A 20,134-nucleotide genomic window follows, 5' to 3' on the forward strand; every position below is an offset into this window, starting at 1 on the left:
AATAGTATAATATAGATAATTGTTAAAACCAGAGCAAGCTTATTAAGAGTTATCAATAACATTTATAGGATTTAAGATGAGATCCTCTGTAACCATCTTTACATAAAGCAGCCCCGCCGCCTCACCCGATGTATGCAGGTGGAGGTGTAAGTACAATACCACAACTCTACTCAAGCGGCCCTGCCGCCTCACTCCAATGTATGCGGGTGGATTTATAACCACAGTACCAAGAACCTACACAAGCGGCTATGCCGCCTCACCCCAATGTTTGCAGGTGGAAATGCATCAATGACACCAATACCAAACAAAGCGGTCGTACCGCCTCACCCCAATGTATGCGGGTGGAGGTGCAGTCCCACAATACCATAATCTCTACACAAAGCGGTCATGCTGCCTCACCCCAATATATGCGGGTGGAGGTGTATCAAAATCCCAATCTCTACACAACTTGGCATAATAACTTTCACATAAATCACGACTTGAAATTAACATGTGGATACACAATCCATAGTTGGAAACACATCCTTAAATTTATAATGCAATATGATAAGAGCATTTGAAACACAAATTGAACACAAATCTTTATTACAAAACTTATCGGAATACTCGGTTTGTAATCAACATCTTGGAACTTACAAGGATACTGGGAATTCTAATTCTTAAAGAAGAGTTTAGCCAACATACCTCAATTGAGCTTCCTTAAACTCTAAAACGTTACGGAATTCTTAGCAACTTCAATCTATTTTAGAAATATCACAAATTGAACTAAAATTAGGAAGATGATTATGGTTCTAGCTTATTTGAGCATTTTATCAAACACTAGGTGTGCATTAAGGTTTCAAAGTCCTTTTGTGGAGGATTCCATCACCCCACAACCCAATCTTTACCATGCTTAGTTCAACAATCGTCCTACACCCCTTGATATCACATGCATGTAAAATAAACAACTCTCATGCGCAAAAATTATCTTGCTAATTACCCATTTTTAGATAATTTTGAAATTAGAGTTTAAGGTGTAGAATCTTACCTCTAGGATGAAGACCTAGTGAGCTTCCCTTAATCTTCCAAAACTTGAGCAAGAATTGAAGAACAATTATTGAAGAACACCTTCTCACTCTAGGGCACTCTCTCTCACTCTAAAATATCAGATTATAGCTCAAAAATGACCCAAAGAGTGTATTTAACGAAGTAGGGTCAAGTTTTAAAAACCCAAAAATAAGCCCCGGAACAGGTTCTGCGGTCGCATATGCGAACGCATAATGGTCGCATACTTGCTGACAAAACTGATCAAAAATCTGTCTGTGTATGCGGTCACTATGCGGTCTGCATAACTATTATGTGGTCGCATAATGCACCGCATAACAGTTATGCGGTCGCATAGTTGACCGCATAGCTGCTGCCAGATTTGGCCCTCTCCTTCTCACTTCTGCGGCCATTATGCGGCCCGCATAGTGATTATGCGGTCGCATAATGGAATGCATAAACATGCTTTTTGCCAAAAACTTTCCTTTACTTTCTGGTGCATTGTTTAACCCAAAAGGTCTGAGCCGCGAAGAATTTCTATAATCCTCAACACGTAAAAACCATTCAGCAACAAGAAACATTATTTTCTTTTGCAAAATTTTATGGGGCCTTAAACTGATCCCATTCTTCATCAGTTTCTATCACATTCACTCCCTCGCCTCTGTGGTCAGGAAGAGGGTTATTGTGAACATTTGGTGCGGATACATTTTCCTGTTTAACTTTGGTGTCAATCAACGTCTGGATATTGTCTTTCAACATGCAGCAATCCTCGATAGTACAACCCTTCATGCCTATGGTAGGCACAAGTCTTGCTGGGGTTAACCCACTGGGAAGTAATTTCAACAGCAATAGCAGGAATGGGAGTGACATAACCAGTGGCCTTCAGTCTCTCATATAGTTGGGATATGGGTTTAGCGATAGGGGTGTATTGTTTGGGAGTTCTGCAGTCAAAGTTTGGTCGTGGCTTTGGGTAGTTTTGGTAGGCGGAAGGAGGTGAATGGTAATATGCAGATTGGGTATTATAGGCATGGTAAGCAGTGGAAGGGTATTGGTATTTTGGAGATGAGGGTTGATATGTGGGTGGAGGTGTTTTATAGGTAAGGGTAGACTTAGGGCCCTGGGCTACCATCACGACACCCCTTCTTCTTTGAGATACCTCCTGACCGTAAGGCTTTGTTGGTGTCTTACAGTGCCTCAATGTTGGTCACTATACCGGTCTTGATTCCTTCTTCTATCTTTTCTCCCAACTTGATGATGTCGGAGAACTTGTGATTCTCTATAACCATCAATCTTTCATAATACTGTGGATCCTGAGCTTTGACAAAGAACTTGTTCATTTGCTCTTCTTCTATTGCCGGCCTCGCCTTGGCGGCCTCCGATCTCTAGTGAGTAGCATACTCACGGAAGGTTTCTGTTGGCTTTTTCTTGAGATTTTGGATATAGAAAATGTCTGGCGCATTCTTTGTGTTGAACATGAATCTATCCATGAAATCGGATGCCATGCTTACCCAGTTCCCCCACTTCTTTGGATTTTGGGTAATATACCAAGATAAGGCATCGCCTGTAAGACTTCTCATGAACAGTTTCATACGGATTTGCTCATTCTTTCCCACTCCTACAAGATTATCACAATAGGTTCTTAAATGTATCTTAGGATCACCGGTGCCATCAAACATCTCAAACTTAGGAAGTTTGTAACCCTCCAGCAGTTACACATCTAGCTGGATGCACAAGTATTCGTAGTTCAAACCTTCAGCGCCTTTCCCGCCTTCAACACTCTGTACTCTTCCTGTCAGTTTCTTTAGCTTCTCCGCTATGTTTCGGATGAGCAGGTCCTTTTTGGTTGGTTCGGGTATGTATAGGGTTTGTTGCGGGGTGTGTGGTAAGGTCTCCACGTATATTGGGTTGCCTTGGTGTATCCCTGGGACTTAGGTGTATGAGTGATCTTTGATTGAGGTTTGAGAGGGATCAGGGTAAGTTGTGGTGCATTTTGAGGGGTATGATAAGTGGTGGTTTGCGGATACTGGGTTGGATGATGGTGGTGTTGTTGAGGGGTTTGTACTGGTGGGGGGTTAAGTTTTTGAGGGGGTACGAGGTTGTTTTACTGGTGCGTTGCGGGAGGATTTTATAGTGCTATGGGTGGCGGATTTTGGGCTTGTGTGTTTTGGGATGGTATTTGATTCTGGGTGGTTGTGTTCTGATGGTTGATGTTGGGAACATTTAGATTAAGGGAGGTTTGCGAGATTTTGGACCTGCTCAAGCTCACCTTGTAGTTCCAAGATTTTTTGTTCCAACCGTAGGACCAACTCATTCTGTCCTAGCGTACTCCTTCCGTCTGAGGTTTCAACATTTTCTGCCATGGTAGCGTTGTCCTTTCGATTACCACTTAGATCATCCATCTTCCCTTTATCTTTGCCTTTGCTTTTTGGGTCGCTAGGTGGAGATGGAGGTGGAGGACCTCTGGATATGGTGTGGTATGCTGATGATACCAGAATGCACGAACCAACCTTTGGGAGTGGGAATAATCAAAAGAAAGAAAAATAAAAGGTAACCAAGTTAGTAAGGCAAAATAAAAGAGTGTTTGCAATATTTAAGTAAGTATCATGTAAGGTCATGCAATAATTCGCGTCCTAATTTTGGGGACCTCATTGTGCTTGAGGTAGGCCTAAGTGACATACAGACGTGGAGAAAATTCATGCCAACGTTTCCTCATTCCATTAGTGCGAAAATAAGTCAAATCAATCTTTACTAAATCAAAATAATAATTATAAAGTCACTAATGTCACGAAGCCTTATTATATCAAAATCTAACGAAATCTAAATCTAGAAAGCAATAAAGAACATTATCTCCTAGTCTATTAGGTCCCAGAAGGACCTTATCCATGCTTGGCTCTTTTGACTCCATCGATCACACTTCCTAGGTCGCGCATGTAGAGTAGCAAGTAAGCCATAGCCAGCTTTCCTCCTTCATCATAGCCCATACCTTGACAATCCCAAAGCCTTTTCCTCATCTTCCCCTCTATCTCCATCTGTCCTTGCTCTAGGTGCTCCAACACCGTTATCGACTTGTTTGCAATCTCCTTCCATTCCTTGATCACCTCCATATCCACCTTATGGTGTTCCAGATGCTTAGCTTTAGATTCGAACACTCTTTTACGGAGCCTCTTGTACTTTACCTGTGCCTCAACCACCTCATCTATGATTCTATCCTTCAGATTGACCCCCGGTTTGACGTCCCCGGTTATGTCATCTTCCAACCACGAGAGATAGTAGTACATATGACTGCCGTGATACCTGTCTGGTTTAATAGTCTTTCCATCCACGATGATCTTTTGGTTCCATATGTGTTGAGCCTCAAATTTGAATGGGATAACATCTCCTTTGAAATTTGCTTTATACTGAACCATGTTGGAAACCTAAGGTATGACTTGCTTCTTTCCAGATTGTCTCATTGCCCTTATAAGAGCGTAAGAGTAGATGCCTCACAGCCCAGTCAGTACCAAGTGAGTGGTTCTTTTGGACCTGATGATGAACTCGCTACTAGGGAACCGCCCGAACATCCAATGCATTGGCTCGTATGTCAGATTACTAAAGAAACGCACCAGCCTACAACATTCCCAGATTTTGCGAACCTGTCCGGCGCGAATATCATCTTCTTTGGATGGTGACTGGCTATGTAGTCATTCAGTGGCCTACGTAGGAGCTCGTGATGATAATTTCCCCTTAGAAAGTGTTCTAGCAGCCAAACCTGTAGTAGGAGATTGCAACCTTTGAAATGTCCAAACCCATGCTTGTAGCTATCTAGATCACGATACATTTCGGCTAAGATCATAGGGATGATAGTGTATTTCTTCCCCTCGATATCCTCTATCACGATCCTGGCTAAGCGAGTGTGAATTCTCCCTCCTTGCATCGGAAAGATCAACAAACCCAAGAAACAGACTATGAAGACATAAACTCGGTGGTGCACCCATCCCAAAGAGGTAATGGCTAGCTCCTCGTGATGCAGGCGATATGTTTTGCTATGCCCATATCGCTCATAGAGAAATTCAAAGGGAATGTATGACTTCTTCAGCATACCACTTTGTCGTTCTTCTTCAACCCTAGCATTTTCTAAAAACCGCGTGGGGTTCGAATTTTAGGCACTAGTAGACCCGGACTATCACATGGTAACTTGGCAAAACCCCCTATTTCTTCCAGAAGAGGAGTCATTTCTATAATGGCAAATCGAAAAACAACTCTTTTCATCCCAGAACATGGTGGCTACCTCAATTAATTTCCTGTTGGGTCGAATATTCAACAAAGATGGCAAGTTACCCAGTACTCTCCTCACGTGATTTCTGTCGCATGGTGCAATGTCATTCCACCAGCCAATTAGGCGAAGCGGGATATTCTGGACCATACCAAACCTGGGAATTTCGTGTTTTATTTTCTGCAAACAAATAAAAGTTAGCCCTTTCCCGCTCCAGATTAGACTATACACGCATTAACAGTCAACATGTTGGCACATTTTTTCCAAGCAATGCACATAATATGATGGTGTCCTTTGGGATTGTGGAAATCCCTTTGGACTTTGGACAAGGTTTATGTAAGCGTATCGATGCGTCAATGATGTTTCAATCCATACTAGGTTTAGCATGATGCATGTATATTTTAACTCAGAGTGTGGTTTCTAGGAGGGTCTAGACTGGTACTCTCAAGTGGACGACTTGAGAAGGAAATGCACGGGACTGTTGACTATACCGCCGATCGACTAGTCTACCCCTAATAAGCCTTTCCGGTTTAAAAAGGTATTTTTAGGAAAGCGCAGACACTCATCAAGTGCTGCTATGTTGACAATAAGCACGAGTGGAGTATGATGTTGAAAGCATTCTTTATGCAAAAAACAGTAACACATTGCCAGATTTTTTGCATGATGAAAGCATGTAAAAATAGTTAATAATGCGATAAAGATGAACAGGAGAAGGAAAAGAAAAAGGAAAGGCAAAGGAGAGAAGTTAGCATGAATCATGAAAAGGGTTCGAAAACATATTTGAATGAAGCAAATAAAGGAGATAGGGACGAGAGAGACATGATATAACAGTTTAAGCAAATAAGGGAATTAGGGAGGAGATGTACATGTCATCAAATAATCCATTAATCCACATAAGCGAAACTTCATTATGGTAAGAGCCTAAGTATATCCCCAGCAGAGTCGCCATGTTGTCGCGCCCCGATTTCTCATGAAAGCGGGTTTCGACATGTGACAACTCTTTTAAGTGGGCATTAAAAGAGGAGAGTCACCACCAAACGATTTTGAGGTGCACTAGGGCAGATATTTGCAAATAACTATGTTTTAACTAGTCTGTGTCACCAAAGATCGGGTAAGGGCTTAAATTACCTTGAAGAGAAGGTATTAGACATTCTTCGAGGTCCACAACTGTGGGTCCCATCCGAAATTTACGCTATTGGGGATTATTGGATTATAATTGTCCTATGTGATAATGTAAGTGAAGGAAGATAGGGAATTAAGTGTTCAACTATGACATAAAACAAGTGTAAAGAAGATTTCACATGTGAAGGAATTAGATTATATATAAATAATCAGTACAAGTCTTTGGAGGTTACAAGATACATCCTAATTGCTCTAAGTTCAAAGAAACAAAGGCTTAAGTAACAAACATATGGGGGGGGGGGGTCCTAAGTTTTTTAACCTAAAGGATCACCCCGTGCAACATCTATAATACTTCGCAACTCCCTTAGGGTAGGGGTTTCTCATATTATTCAGCAGGCATAGACTATCATCTTTTGCTATCCAATTACTATGTTAAAGTTGCTTACCCAGTTTCTATCACGTTCACTCCCTCGCCCCTGTGGTCAGGAAGAGGGTTATTGTGAACATTTAGTTCGGACACCTTTTCCTGTTTAACTTTGGTGTCAATCAGCTTCTGGATATTGTCTTTCAACATGCAGCAATCCTCGATAGTATGACCCTTCATGCCTAAATGGTAGGCACAAGTCTTGCTGGGGTTAACCTACTGGGAAGGAATTTCAACAACAATAGCAGAAATGGGAGTGACATAACCAGTGGCCTTCAGTCTCTCATATAGTTGGGCTATGGGTTTAGCGATAGGGGTGTATTGTTTGGGAGTTCTGCAGTCAAAGTTTGGTCGTGGCTTTGGGTAGTTTTGGTGGGCGGAAGGAGGTGAATGGTAATATACAGATTGGGTATTATAGGCATGGTAAGCAGTGGTAGGGTATTGGTATTTTGGAGATGAGGTTTGATATGTGGGTGGAGGTGTTTTATATGTAAGGGTAGACTTAGGGCCCTGAGCTACCATCACGGCACCCCTTCTTCTTTGAGATACCTCTTGACCGTAAGGCTTTGTTGGTGTCTTAAAGTGCCTCAAAGTTGGTCACCATACCGGTCTTGATTCCTTCTTCTATCCTTTCTCCCAACTTGATGATGTCGGAGAACTTGTGATTCTCTATAACCATCAATCTTTCATAATACTGTGGATCCTGAGCTCTGACAAAGAACTTGTTCATTTGCTCTTCTTCTATTGTCGGCCTTGCCTTGGCGGCCTCCGATCTCCAGTGAGTAGCATACTCATGCAAGGTTTCTGTTGGCTTCTTCTTGAGATTTTGGATATAGAAAATGTCTGGCGCATTCTTTGTGTTGAACCTAAATCTATCCATGAAATCGGATGCCATGCTTACCCAGTTCGCCCACTTCTTTGGATTCTGGGTAATATACCAAGATAAGGCATCGCCTGTAAGACTTCTTATGAACAGTTTTATGCGGATTTGCTCATTATTGCCCACTCCTACAAGATTATCACAATAGGTTCTTAAATGTATCTTAGGATCACTGGTGCCGTCATACATCTCAAACTTAGGAGGTTTGTAACCCTCCAGCAGTTCCACATCTGTCTGGATGCACAAGTATTCATAGTTCAAAACTTCAATGCCTTTCCCGCCTTCAACACTCTGGACTCTTTCTGTCAGTTTCTTTAGCTCCTCCTCCATATTTTGGATGAGCAGGTCCTTCTTGGTTGGTTCAGGTATGTATGGGGTTTGTTGCGGGGTGTGTGGTAAGGTCTCCACGTATATTGGGTTGCCTTGGTGTGTCCCTGGGACTTGGGTGTATGGGTGATCTTTGATTGAGGTTTGAGGGGGATCAGGGTAAGTGGTGGTGCATTTTAAGGGGTATGATAAGTGGTGGTTTGCGGATACTAGCTTGGATGATGGTGTTGTTGTTAAGGGGTTTGTACTGGTGGGGGGTTAAGGTTTTGAGGGGGTACGGGGTTGTGATACTGGTGCGTTGCAGGAGGATTTTGTAGAGCTAGGGGTGGAGGATTTTGGGCTTGTGTGTTTTGGGGTGGTGTTTGATTCTGGTTGGTTGTGTTCTGATGGTTGACGTCGGGAACATTTAGAGTAAGGGAGAGGTTTGCGAGATTTTGGACCTGCTCAAGCTCACCTTATAGTTCCAAGATCTTTTGTCCCAACCGTAGGACCAACTCATTTTGTCCTGGCGTACTCCTTCCGTTTGAGGTTTCAACATTTTCTGCCATGGTAGCATTGTCCTTTTGATTACCACTTAGATCTTCCATCTTCCCTTTTTCTTTGCCTTTGCTTTTTGGGTCGCTAGGTGGAGATGGAGGTGGAGGACCTCTGGATCTGGTGTGGTATGCTGATGATACCAGAATGCACGAACCAACCTTTGGGAGTGGGAATAATCAAAAGAAAGAAAAACAAAAGGTAACCAAGTCAGTAAGGCAAATTAAAAGAGTGTTTTCAATATTTAAGCAAGTATCACGTAAGGTCATGCAATAATTTGCGTCCTAATTTTGGGGACCTCACTGTGCTTGAGGTAGGCCTAAGCGACATATAGACTTGGAGAAAATTCATGCCAATGTTTCCTCATTCCATTAGTGCGAAAATAAGTCAAATCAATCTTTACTAAATCAAAATAATAATCATAAATTCACCAATGGCACGAAGCCTTATTATATCAAAATCTAACGAAATCTAATCTAAAAAGCAATAAAGAACATTATCTCCTAGTCTATTTGGTCCCAGAAGGACCTTATCTATGCTTGGCTCTTTTGATTCCATCGATCACACTTCCCATGTCGCGCATGTAGAGTAGCAAGTAAGCCATAGGCAGCTTTCCTCCTTCATCATAGCCCATACCTTGACAATCCCAAAGCCTCTTCCTCATCTTCCCCTCTAGCTCCATATGTCCTTTCTCTAGGTGCTCCAACCCCGTTATCGACTTGTTTGCAATCTCCTTCCATTCCTTGATCGCCTCCATATCCACCTTATGGTGTTCTAGATGCTTAGCTTCAGATTCGAACACTTTTTTACGGAGCCTCTTGTACTTTACCTGTGCCTCAGCCACCTCATCTATGATTCTATCCTTCAGATTGACCCCCGGTTTGACGTCCCTGGTTATGTCATCTTCCAACCATGAGAAATAGTAGTACATATGACTGGCGTGATACTTGTCTGGTTTAATAGTCTCTCCATCCACGATGATCTTTTGGTTCCATATGTGTTGGGCCTCAAATTTGAATGGGATAACATCTCCTTTGAAATCATCTTTATACTGAACCATGTTGGAAACCCAAGGTATGACTTGCTTCCTCCCAGCTTGTCTCATTGCCCTTATAAGAGCGTAAGAGTAGATGCCTCACAGCCCAGTCAGTACCAAGTGAGTGGTTCTTTTGGACCTGATGATGAGCTCGCTACTAGGGAACCACTCGAACATCCAATGCATTGGCTCGTATGTCAGATTACTGAAGAAACGTACCCAACCTACAACATTCCCAGACTTTGTGAACCTATCCTGCGCGAATGTCATCTTCTTTGGATGATGATTGGCTATGTAGTTATTCAGTGGCCTATGTAGGAGCTCCTGACAATAATTTCCCCTCAGGAAGTGTTCTAGCAGCCAAACCTGTAGTAGGAGATTGCAGCCCTCGAAATGTCCAAACCCATGCTTGCACCTATCTAGAGCATGATGCATTTCGGCTAAGATCATAGGGATGATAGTGTATTTATTCCCTCGATACCCTCCATCATGATCCTGTCGACCATGGCTAAGCGAGTGTGAATTCTCCCTCCTTGCATCGGAAAGATCAACAAACCCAAGAAACAGACTATCAAGACATAAACCCGGTGGTGCACCCATACCAAAGAGGTAATGGCTAGCTCCTCGTGATGCATGCGATATGTTTTGCTGTGCCCATATCCCTCATAGAAAAATTCAAAGGGGATGTATGACTTCTTCAATCGACCACTTTGTCGTTCTTCTTCAACCCTAGCATTTTCTAAAAACCGCGTGGGGTGCGAATTTTTGGCACTAGTAGACCCGGACTATCACATGGTAACTTGGCAAAACCCCCTATTTCTTCCAGAAGAGGAGTCATTTCTATAATGGCAAATCGAAAAACAACTCTCTTTTCATCACAGAACATGGTGGCTGCCTCAATTAATTTCCTGTTGGGTCGAATATTCAACAAAGATGGCAAGTTACCCAGTACTCTCCTCACGTGATTTCTGTCGCATGGTGCAAGGTCATTCCACCAGCCAATTAGGCGAAGCGGGATATTTTGGACCATACCAAACCTGGGGATTTCGTGTTTCATTTTCTGCAAACAAATAAAAGTTAGCCCTTTCCCTCTCCAGATTATACTATACACGCATTAACAATCAACATGTTGGCACCTCGTTTCCAAGCAATGCACATAATATGATGGTGTCCTTTGGTATTGTGGAAATCCCTTTGGACTTTGGACAAGGTTTATCTAAGCGGATCGATGCGTCAATGACGTTTAAATCTATACTAGGTTTAGCATGATGCATGTACATTTTAACTCAGAATGTAGTTTCTAGGAGGGTCTAGACTGGTACTCTCAGGTGGACGACTTGAGAGGGAAATGCACGGGACTTTCGACTGCACCGCTGATCGACTAGTCTACCACTAATAAACCTTTCCAGTTTAAAAAGGTACTTTTAGGAAAGCGCAGACTCTCATCAAGTGCTGCTATGTTGACAATAAGCACCAGTGGAGTATGATGTTGAAAGCATGCTTTATGCAAAAAATAGTAACACGTTGCCAGATTTTTTGCATGATGAAAGCATGTAAAAACAGTAAATAATGCGATAAAGATGAACTGGATAAGGAAAAGAAACAAGAAAGGCAATGGAGAGAAGTTAGCATGAATCATGAAAAAGGTTCGAAAACATATTTGAATGAAGAAAATAAGGGAGATAGGGATGAGAGAGACATGATATACCAGTTTAAACAAATAAGGGAATTAGGGAGGGGATGTACATGTAATCAAATAATCCATTAATCCACATAATCGAAACTTCATTATGGTAAGAGCCTAAGTATATCCCCAGTAGAGTCGCCATGTTGTCTCGCCCCGATTTCTCATGAAAGTGGGTTTTGAAATGTGACAACTCTTTTAAGTGGGCATTAAAAGAGGAGAGTCGCCACCAAATGATTTTGAGGTGCACTAGGGCAGATATTTGCAAATAAATCTGTTTTAACTAGTCTGTGTCACCAAAGATCGGGTAAGGGCTCAAATTATCTTGAAGAGAAGGTATTAGGCATTCTTCGAGGTCCACAGCTGTGGGTCCCATCGGAAATTTACGCTATTGGGGATTATTGGATTATAATGTCCTATGTGATAATGTAAGTGAAGGAAGATAGGGAATTAAGTGTTCAACTGCGATATAAAACAAGTGTAAAGAAGATTTCACATGTGAAAGAATTAGATTATATATAAATAATCAGTAAAAATCTTTGGAGGTTACAAGATACATCCTAATTGTTCTAAGTTCAAAGAAACAGAGGCTCAAGTAACAAACATATTTGGGGAGGGGGGGGATCCTAAGTTTTTTAGCCTAAAGGATCACTCCTTGAAACATAAATAATACTTCGCAACTCCCTTAGGGTAGGGGTTGCTCATATTATTCAGCGGGCATAGACTATCATCTCTTGCTACCCAATTACTATGTTAAAGTTGCTTACCTAAAGCGCTCTAGTTCAATTCTAGGCTGTATCCTATGCGTGCACTACCTGTCCCATGCCTATGGTCATGAGGCTTTGGACTTACTATTTGGGTGGTTTTAGACTTTACTTAGGGTACTCAAAATGATAAAACTAGGCGTGCATTTAAAACAAGTAGGACTACACATAAAGACAACGAATGGCTCAAGTTAACCTCCACATATAAGCAACAAAAACACGCGAACAGATTTCAGATTATGCAGTAGGTAGTTTCAGAATCGAGATGTATTGGAATTATTTTAAAACTTATAGGCATGGATTCTATGTGACCACAGAGTTTAAAAACATCTCATGGGCAGTGCCTCTGTCCAGATTATCGAAATTAGAGATTACAAGTATAATAAAAGCCTATGGGCATGATCTCTAAGTGATTTGCGCCATGGGGAAGTGAAGCCATTGGAAAACGTAGAATTACTCGTGTTTGATCCTATTGGCATGCTTTCTAGGCGAGTAGCAGTATCTTATAGGCAGGTTCTCTAATACTTGGTATTTGAACACAGATTTGTCATGCTTATTCCTATATGCATGTTATCTAGGCTACAATGTGGTACGAACAACAAAATGACCAATTAGTTAATCAATTAAGGTCCTATAGATATGGTATCTAGATGAGTATTGGTGGAAGCATCTCTTAATACGATCCTATAGGAATGTTATCTAATAACCACACTGCAATTGCACAAGTTGAGCAAATAGTCATTGATATTTGATTCCTATAGGCATGCAATCTTATAGCGCATAGAAGTAGACATGTGAACGAGTAAAGCACTTAAATTCTTACAAACATGTTTTTGATAATACGTGGGCATTAAATAGGTTAAGTAGGTGAAGTGTTTGAGTTCCTATAAGCATGATTTCTATTAGTGTATAGAAATAAAGCACGTCAAACAAAGTAGCAAACAAAGCATGTAGACCCTATAGGCATGTTCTCTACCCATTCATGCGAAAATTAAAGTATCCCATCCCCCCACATTTCACTGCTTCCCCATTATTTGTTATTACAGATTATTACAGGCCGAAATAGAATAATAAAACAATTACAGACTTAATAGGGTCATTACATGCCCAAATACAACAACTACAGGTCCAGCACAAAATAACCCAGCGATGCTTTCTAGGCCTTCACCAACCTTGCTCTTTACATACCCAACATGCCCAATACCCCAGGCTCACTAAGATGATCACAACACGCCAGACCAATACTCACACATGGCCCAATAAGCCAGGCCCAAACATGAAGACAGTTGCCTTGCTTGCCAAGTAATAAACAGCAGGATCATAGGAATGTAAATTCAAACATGTCATTCAGGTGACTCATAGTTCAGGCAAGGACACATGCACAGGGTTTCTAGTTATCACAATCATCAGCAGAAAGATTTTCTAAGTGTCGTACTAAGGGTGATGTCTAGAAAGTAGAGGAACACACATACACAAGGGCCTTCCAATCACACAGAATGAGCATGTATATAGGGTTTTCAAATTAGCAAACAAGTTCAAAGTAACAGACTCCTTAACATACACCTGATTAGTTGCAGGAATAAGGAAAACAGGAATCCATAAAGCAAAGGAACTAAGCATGAGAGTTTAAGGCAGGCATGGGCATGAATTGATTATAGGAAGATTAACAAGTAACATTGGCATGCTCAAGAAGCACCCTTGGGACAGATACCAACAACAGTTTTCCCAAGAAGAACTCAACACAAGAATGCAAGGCAGGACATAACTAAGAATTGTAGGTCAATTCAGGGCAAGTAGAAGTGTTAATAAGAAAAACTTATTAAAGAAACTCAGGGTCAACTATATCACAAACTCAACACCACAACTAATCAGTAATCAAGTACTTAATGCAAATTGATCACACATAGCAAGTTCAGTTATGCACATCAAATATTTCCTTAGGTATTAAACTCGAGCAAACCTAGCATTTGTAGGCATGGGTCTACAGAACAAGATGGTAGTAAAGCATGCAACTATAGTAAGGTTTGGGGTTCACAAATGGGAGAGAAACATGCTTGTCTAAAGAGTTCAGAATTCACATAGACATGATCATTTTATGAAAGTGAGCAAGTTGAAAGTTGTGTATGAATGACTTAACATGGAGAAGCATAATCGAACAAGTTTTTGGCATGGATTAGTGCCCTAGGAGTTTAGTACAGGAATCCAAAGCAAGGCATGAATATGGGCACGTAACAAACATAGGAAACTCATGTATACATAAACATAGTAGACTAAGCAGGTCCAAGATGTTTAGAAATTACACATAGTGAGAAGATGTCCAAGTTTAGGATTTAGGTAAGTTTAGATGCTAGAAAATACAGGACCATAGACTAACTTCAAGGCAGATAGGATTGCAAGCAAAGATAACACCACACTGAAATCATATTGGTTCACAAAATTCAAACAACAGGGATATTCAGATCATGACAACAAGTAAAGAGAATAGAATTGCAAGAGTTAAGGTACTCACCAATTGCAAATTAACGAACAAGAAAATGAGAAAATTAAGTTCCAGCAGCAACTCAATTAGCAATAGTAAGGATAGAATAACATGACTCCCAGAATCTCAGTGCGTCAGAGTTCCCAAGGGTTTCAAGTGAACCTCGAGAAGTGCTCGCACTGAGAAAGGAGCAACAATCGAATTCTGGTGGCCTTGGCTTTCAGCCGGCCAAGGTCTCAAGTTTTGGAACAGTAGAATAAGTGAGAGTGCGAGAGTAATAGTAGTCGTTAAGGTCTATTAGGGGAAACGAGGAAGAGGGTTTATATAGTAACAAAAAATTAACACATAAATAAGTAAATACAGTCAATCAGACATAAATAAGGAAAGAAAAGCATGCAAAAATCGATTTAGAATCAGATTAAGAGAAAAAAACTAGGTAAACCCTACTTTGACAGGAATCAGAAATTGGCCGGAGATCTTGGTGAATCGGACTCACATAGCCTTGCTATGAATGTATACAGATGAAATATCATCTAGATCTTGAAGATTGAGGACGATTGCACTTGATTCAGAGAGGTAGTTCTTGCCAAAATTGGGCAAGTACTACGTGATACCACAAGCTTGTGAGTAATGGCGTAGTAGTGTAAATAAGATAAGCAGATAGTGAAAGATTTCCATAACTTAGCCAGATTTAGAGGGGATTTGGGAGTAGGCGGCTAGGGTTTTCAGAGAAAGAGGGAAGGTTGAGAGCATTTGGGGGCAGCAGCTTAGGGGGGAAATGGGTAGGGTTTCAAGTGAGATCAATTAAAAAGGGGGAGATAGTTTGTGGGCCGTTGATCTCTGAGATCAACAACCAAGATTTAAAGAAAGAGTGGGGAGGGTCATTAAGACGAGTTGTGACCATGTATAGTAAAGGTGTCACGACTCAATTTCTCCCTTTGTGAACCATCGTGACGGCACCTAGTCTCTACGACTAGGTAAGCCTAACACTTTGTGGAAATGAAACAAAAGCATGAACATTAACTACTAACAGTAACAAATATCAAATAAGAAACTGAATGCCACTCGGCATATTCAATTATCACCTTTGAAAAAATACGAAAAACTTTTCCCAAAACCCGGAAACCCATAAGTCACAAGCTACTAATAAGTCTTAATTGTTCTATACATCATTTCTACAGAAAGAGGAAAAAACAATGAACATAGGGGGACTCCGAGGATCTGCGGGCGTGGGCAGATGTACCTTGAAGTCTACAATAAGCACCAGCAACTGCAACTAGTGATAAGGCTGGTAAGATCAACCTAGATATGCACACAAAAAATATTTGCAGAAAAGGGCGTGAGTACACCACAACTGTACCCAGTAAGTGCTAAGCCTAACCTCGGTCTAGTAGTGACGAGATCAGGTCAGGGCCCTACCAGTATAAAATAATGAAATAAGATAGAACGAGATATCACAGTCAAAATAAATACGGAAATCTAACGGGAATAGAATCATGGCAAAACAACAGCTCAGAATACAGAGATAAGAACAGGGGATCTCCCAAGATACCATCTCGTAGTCCCAAATGTAAATGTGCAGGGGGATATCCCGGAATACCGTTCTGTAGTCCCAAAATAAATATGCAGAACAGGGGGATCTCCCGGAATACCGTTTCGTAGTCCCAAAGTAAATATGCAGTACAGGGGGATCTCCTGGAATACCGTTCCGTAGTCCCAAAGTAAATATGCAGTACAGGGGGATCTCCCGGAATACTATTCCGTCGTCCCAAAGTAAATATACAGCGCAACCAACAAAAATAAAAGTTACAGCAAGAAATCCTACATTTTAGACTAAGATCAAGTCAAAGAAAGCAGGAAATTTCACTAAACATGCTACACAGAGTTCAAATAGGCAGTTAAACAAGTAGGCATGCTATTCTAATCTAAACAGGATAGTTAAATATGCTAGTATGTTTCTAATAAGGAGAAACAAGTTATGACTTAAATAAAAATGGAGTTTTACAACAAATAGCCCGTGTACGTACTCGTCACCTCACGTACACGGCGCTCACATATCAAACATTACCAAATCCTAAGGGGAGTTCCCCCACGCAAGGTTAGACAAGCCACTTACCTCGAACCAAGTTCAATCAATCAGTCATAATGCTTTTCCCATGAATATCCGGCTCCGAGTGGCCCAAATCTAGCCAAAATCAATTACATAGCATAAATATAACTACAAGAAACTAATCTAGCTAATGAAATCAAAGCTAACGCAAGAAATTGAAAAATTGCTCAAAAAGCCTCCCCGGGCCTACGTCTCAAAATCGGGTAAAAGTCACAAAATACAATTACCCATTCACTCACGAGTTCACTCGTACCAAAATTACTCAAATTCGATACCAAAATCTCGATCAAAACCCCAAAATTTGGTCTAAGAACGTTTCTCTATTTTCCCCAATTTTCACCCCAAATCCAAAATTAAATGATACAATTAATGATAGATTAGTGGGTTACAACCATAAAGGAGTTAGGAATCATTACCCTATGACTTCTTCTGAAAATCTCTCGAAATTTTGTCTTCTACCGAGCTCCCAATTCAATTTTGTGATATGAACTCAAAACCCTCGTTTTTGAACTTTAAATTATGCCCAGGTATGCCCTTCTTCGTGAACGCGGTCAAAGCCTCGCGTTCGCGAAGCACAAGCTGCTTCAGACGAAAAATATACTCATCGCAAACGCGAAGCTCAACTAGCCTGACTCTATGCGAACGCGGGACACTCATCGCGAACGTGTAAGCTATCATGCCTGGAACCCATCTGACCGTTGACTCTATGCGAACGCGAGGTCCTTATCGCGAACGCGTAGCCTTAGTGTTCCATACCTTCGCGAACGCGGGAACGACGTCCGAACGCGAAGAACAACTCAACTGCCGTCCCCATATGCTCTACGCGATCGCGAGACCTCTCTCGCGAATGCGATGAAGGATTGTCTGCAACAAAAACACCAGAAATCTGCTATCTTTCCAAAGTCCAAAATGATCCGTTGAGCATCCGAAACACACCCGAGGCCCCGGGACCTCAACCAAACATACCAACAAGTCCTAAAACACTATACAAACTTAGTCGAGCCCTCAAATCACATCAAACAACGCTAAAATCACGAATCACACTCCAATTCAAACTTAAAGAACTTGAAACTTTAAAATTTTACAACCGATGCCGAAACCTATCAAACCACGTCCAATTGACTACAAATTTTGCACACAAGTCATAATCAACACTAAGGACCTACTCCAACTTCTGGAATCGGAATCCGACCCCGATATCAAAAATTCCTCTACCGGTCAAAATCTCCAAAACTTCGACTTCCGCAATTTCAAGTCTAAATGAGCTACAGACCTCCAAAACACAATCCGAACACGTACCTAAGTCCAAAATCACCTAACGAAGCTAACAGAACAACCGAAACTCTATTCCGGGTTCGTCTTCACACAGTTCGGACTACGGTGCAAATCCTAAGGCTTAAACCTCCATTTAGGGACTAAGTGTCCCAAACACTTCCAAAAACCAAAATGAAACCTCCCGGTAAGTCGCAGCAGAAACAGATACGGGAGAAGTAGTTAATTGGGAATCGGGGCTCTAACTCTCAAAACGACCGGCCGGGTCGTTACATCCTCCCTCTCTTAAAACAATCATTCGTCCTCGAACTAGTATAGAGACATACCTGAAGTGGTGAAAAGATGAGGATAAAGGCTGCGCATATCCTGCTTGGTCTCCCAAGTCGCCTCCTTGACCGGCTGACCCCGCCACTGAACCTTTACTGATGCAATGTTCTTTGACCTCAGCTTCTGAGCCTGCCTGTCCAAAATAGCCACTGGCTCCTCAACATAGAATAGATCCTTGTCCAACTGGACTGAGCTAAAATCTAACACATGAGACGGATCACCGTGATACCTCTAGAGCATCAAAACATGAAATACCGAATGAACTCCTTCTAGGATGGGAGGTAAGGCAAGCTCATAATCAACCTCCCCAACTTGCCACAACACCTCAAAGGGGCCAATAAACCTTTGGCTTAACTTGCCTCTCTTTCCAAAATTCATTACGCCCTTCATAGGCGGAACCCGAAGCAGGACCCGTTCTCCAACCATGAATGCAACATCGCGAACCTTCCGGTCCGCATAGCTCTTCTGTCTGGACTGGGCTGTGTGAAGTCTGTTCTGAATCACCTTCACCTTCTCCAAGGCATCATGAACCAAGTCCGTACCCAATAATCTGGCCTCGCCCGGCTCGAACCAACCCACTGGGGACCGACACCGCGTACCATACAGAGCCTCATACGGTGCCATCTGAATGCTGGACTGATAACTGTTCTTGTAGGCAAACTCTGCAATTGGCAAGAAATGGTCCCAAGAACCTCCAAACTCCATCACACATGCACAAAACATATCCTCAAGAATTTGAATAGTGCGCTCAGACTGCCTATCCGTCTGAGGGTGAAAAGCTGTGCTCAACTCCACCCGAGTACCCAACTCCTGCTGTACGGCTCTCTAGAACCGCGATGTAAACTGCGTGCCCCTGTCAGAGATGATAGATACCGGTACGCCATGAAGTCTGACAATCTCACGAATTTAAATTCGAGCCAGCTGCTCGGAAGAATAAGTAGTCATAACAGGAATGAAATGAGCTGACTTGGTCAGCCTGTCCACAATCACCCAAACTGCATCAAACTTCCGCTGAGTCCGTGGGAGTCCAACAACAAAGTCTATAGTGATCCGCTCCTATTTCCACTATGGAATATCTATCTTCTGAAGCAACCCACCCGGTCACTGATGCTCATACTTCACCTGCTGGCAATTTAGACATCTAGCCATATACTCTACTATATCCTTCTTCATCCTCCTCCACCAATAATGCTACCTCAGGTCCTGATACATCTTCGCGGCACCCGGATGAATGGAGTACTGCGAGCTGTGAGCCTCCTGGAGAATCAACTCACGCAAACCGTCCACATTGGGCACACATAACCTGCCCTGCACCTTAATGCACCATCCTCCCCAATAGTGACCTCCTTAGCATCACCGTGCTGGACCGTGTCCTTAAGGACAAGCAGATGGGGGTCATCATACTGACGCTCCCTGATACGATCATAAAGAGAAGACCGAGAGACCACACAAGCCAATACTTGACTCGGCTCAGAAATATCTAATCGCACAAACTGGCTGGCTAATGCCTGAACATCCAATGCCATTAGACTCTCTGCTGCTGGTAGATATGCTAAACTCCCCAAACTCTCTGCTCGACGACATAAAGCATCGGCCACCACATTGGTCTTCCCGCGATGGTACAAAATGATAATGTCATAATCCTTAAGCAGCTCTAACCACCTCCTCTGACGCAAATTAAGATCCTTCTGCTTGAACAGATGCTGCAAACTCCGGTGATCAGTGTAGATCTCACAAGGAACGCCGTACAAATAGTGCCTCCAAATCTTCAAGGCATGAACAATAGCTGCTAGCTCAAGGTCGTGGACATGCTAGTTTTTTTATGCACCTTCATCTATCTGGACGCATAGGCAATCACCCTACAGTCCTGCATCAACACCGTGCCGAGGTCAACTCACGA

General features: G+C 42.1%; 1 protein-coding gene across 1 annotated transcript; it reads right to left on the reverse strand.

Moving 5' to 3' along the window:
- Positions 1-7,398: 7,398 nt before the first annotated feature.
- LOC117276616 (uncharacterized) lies at positions 7,399-8,031 on the reverse strand. The gene has a single exon (XM_033655943.2). The coding sequence runs from the start codon at positions 8,029-8,031 to the stop codon at positions 7,399-7,401; it is 633 nt and encodes a 210-aa protein (XP_033511834.2).
- Between the last annotated feature and the right edge of the window lie 12,103 nt (positions 8,032-20,134).

This window comes from Nicotiana tomentosiformis, chromosome 8 (assembly GCF_000390325.3).
Source record: "Nicotiana tomentosiformis chromosome 8, ASM39032v3, whole genome shotgun sequence".
Classification (NCBI taxonomy): domain Eukaryota; kingdom Viridiplantae; phylum Streptophyta; class Magnoliopsida; order Solanales; family Solanaceae; genus Nicotiana; species Nicotiana tomentosiformis.

Bases quoted from the DNA above. Each gene is read 5' to 3' on its own strand.
- LOC117276616 (XM_033655943.2), bottom strand. From the start codon at position 8,031: ATGGAGGAGGAGCTAAAGAAACTGACAGAAAGAGTCCAGAGTGTTGAA.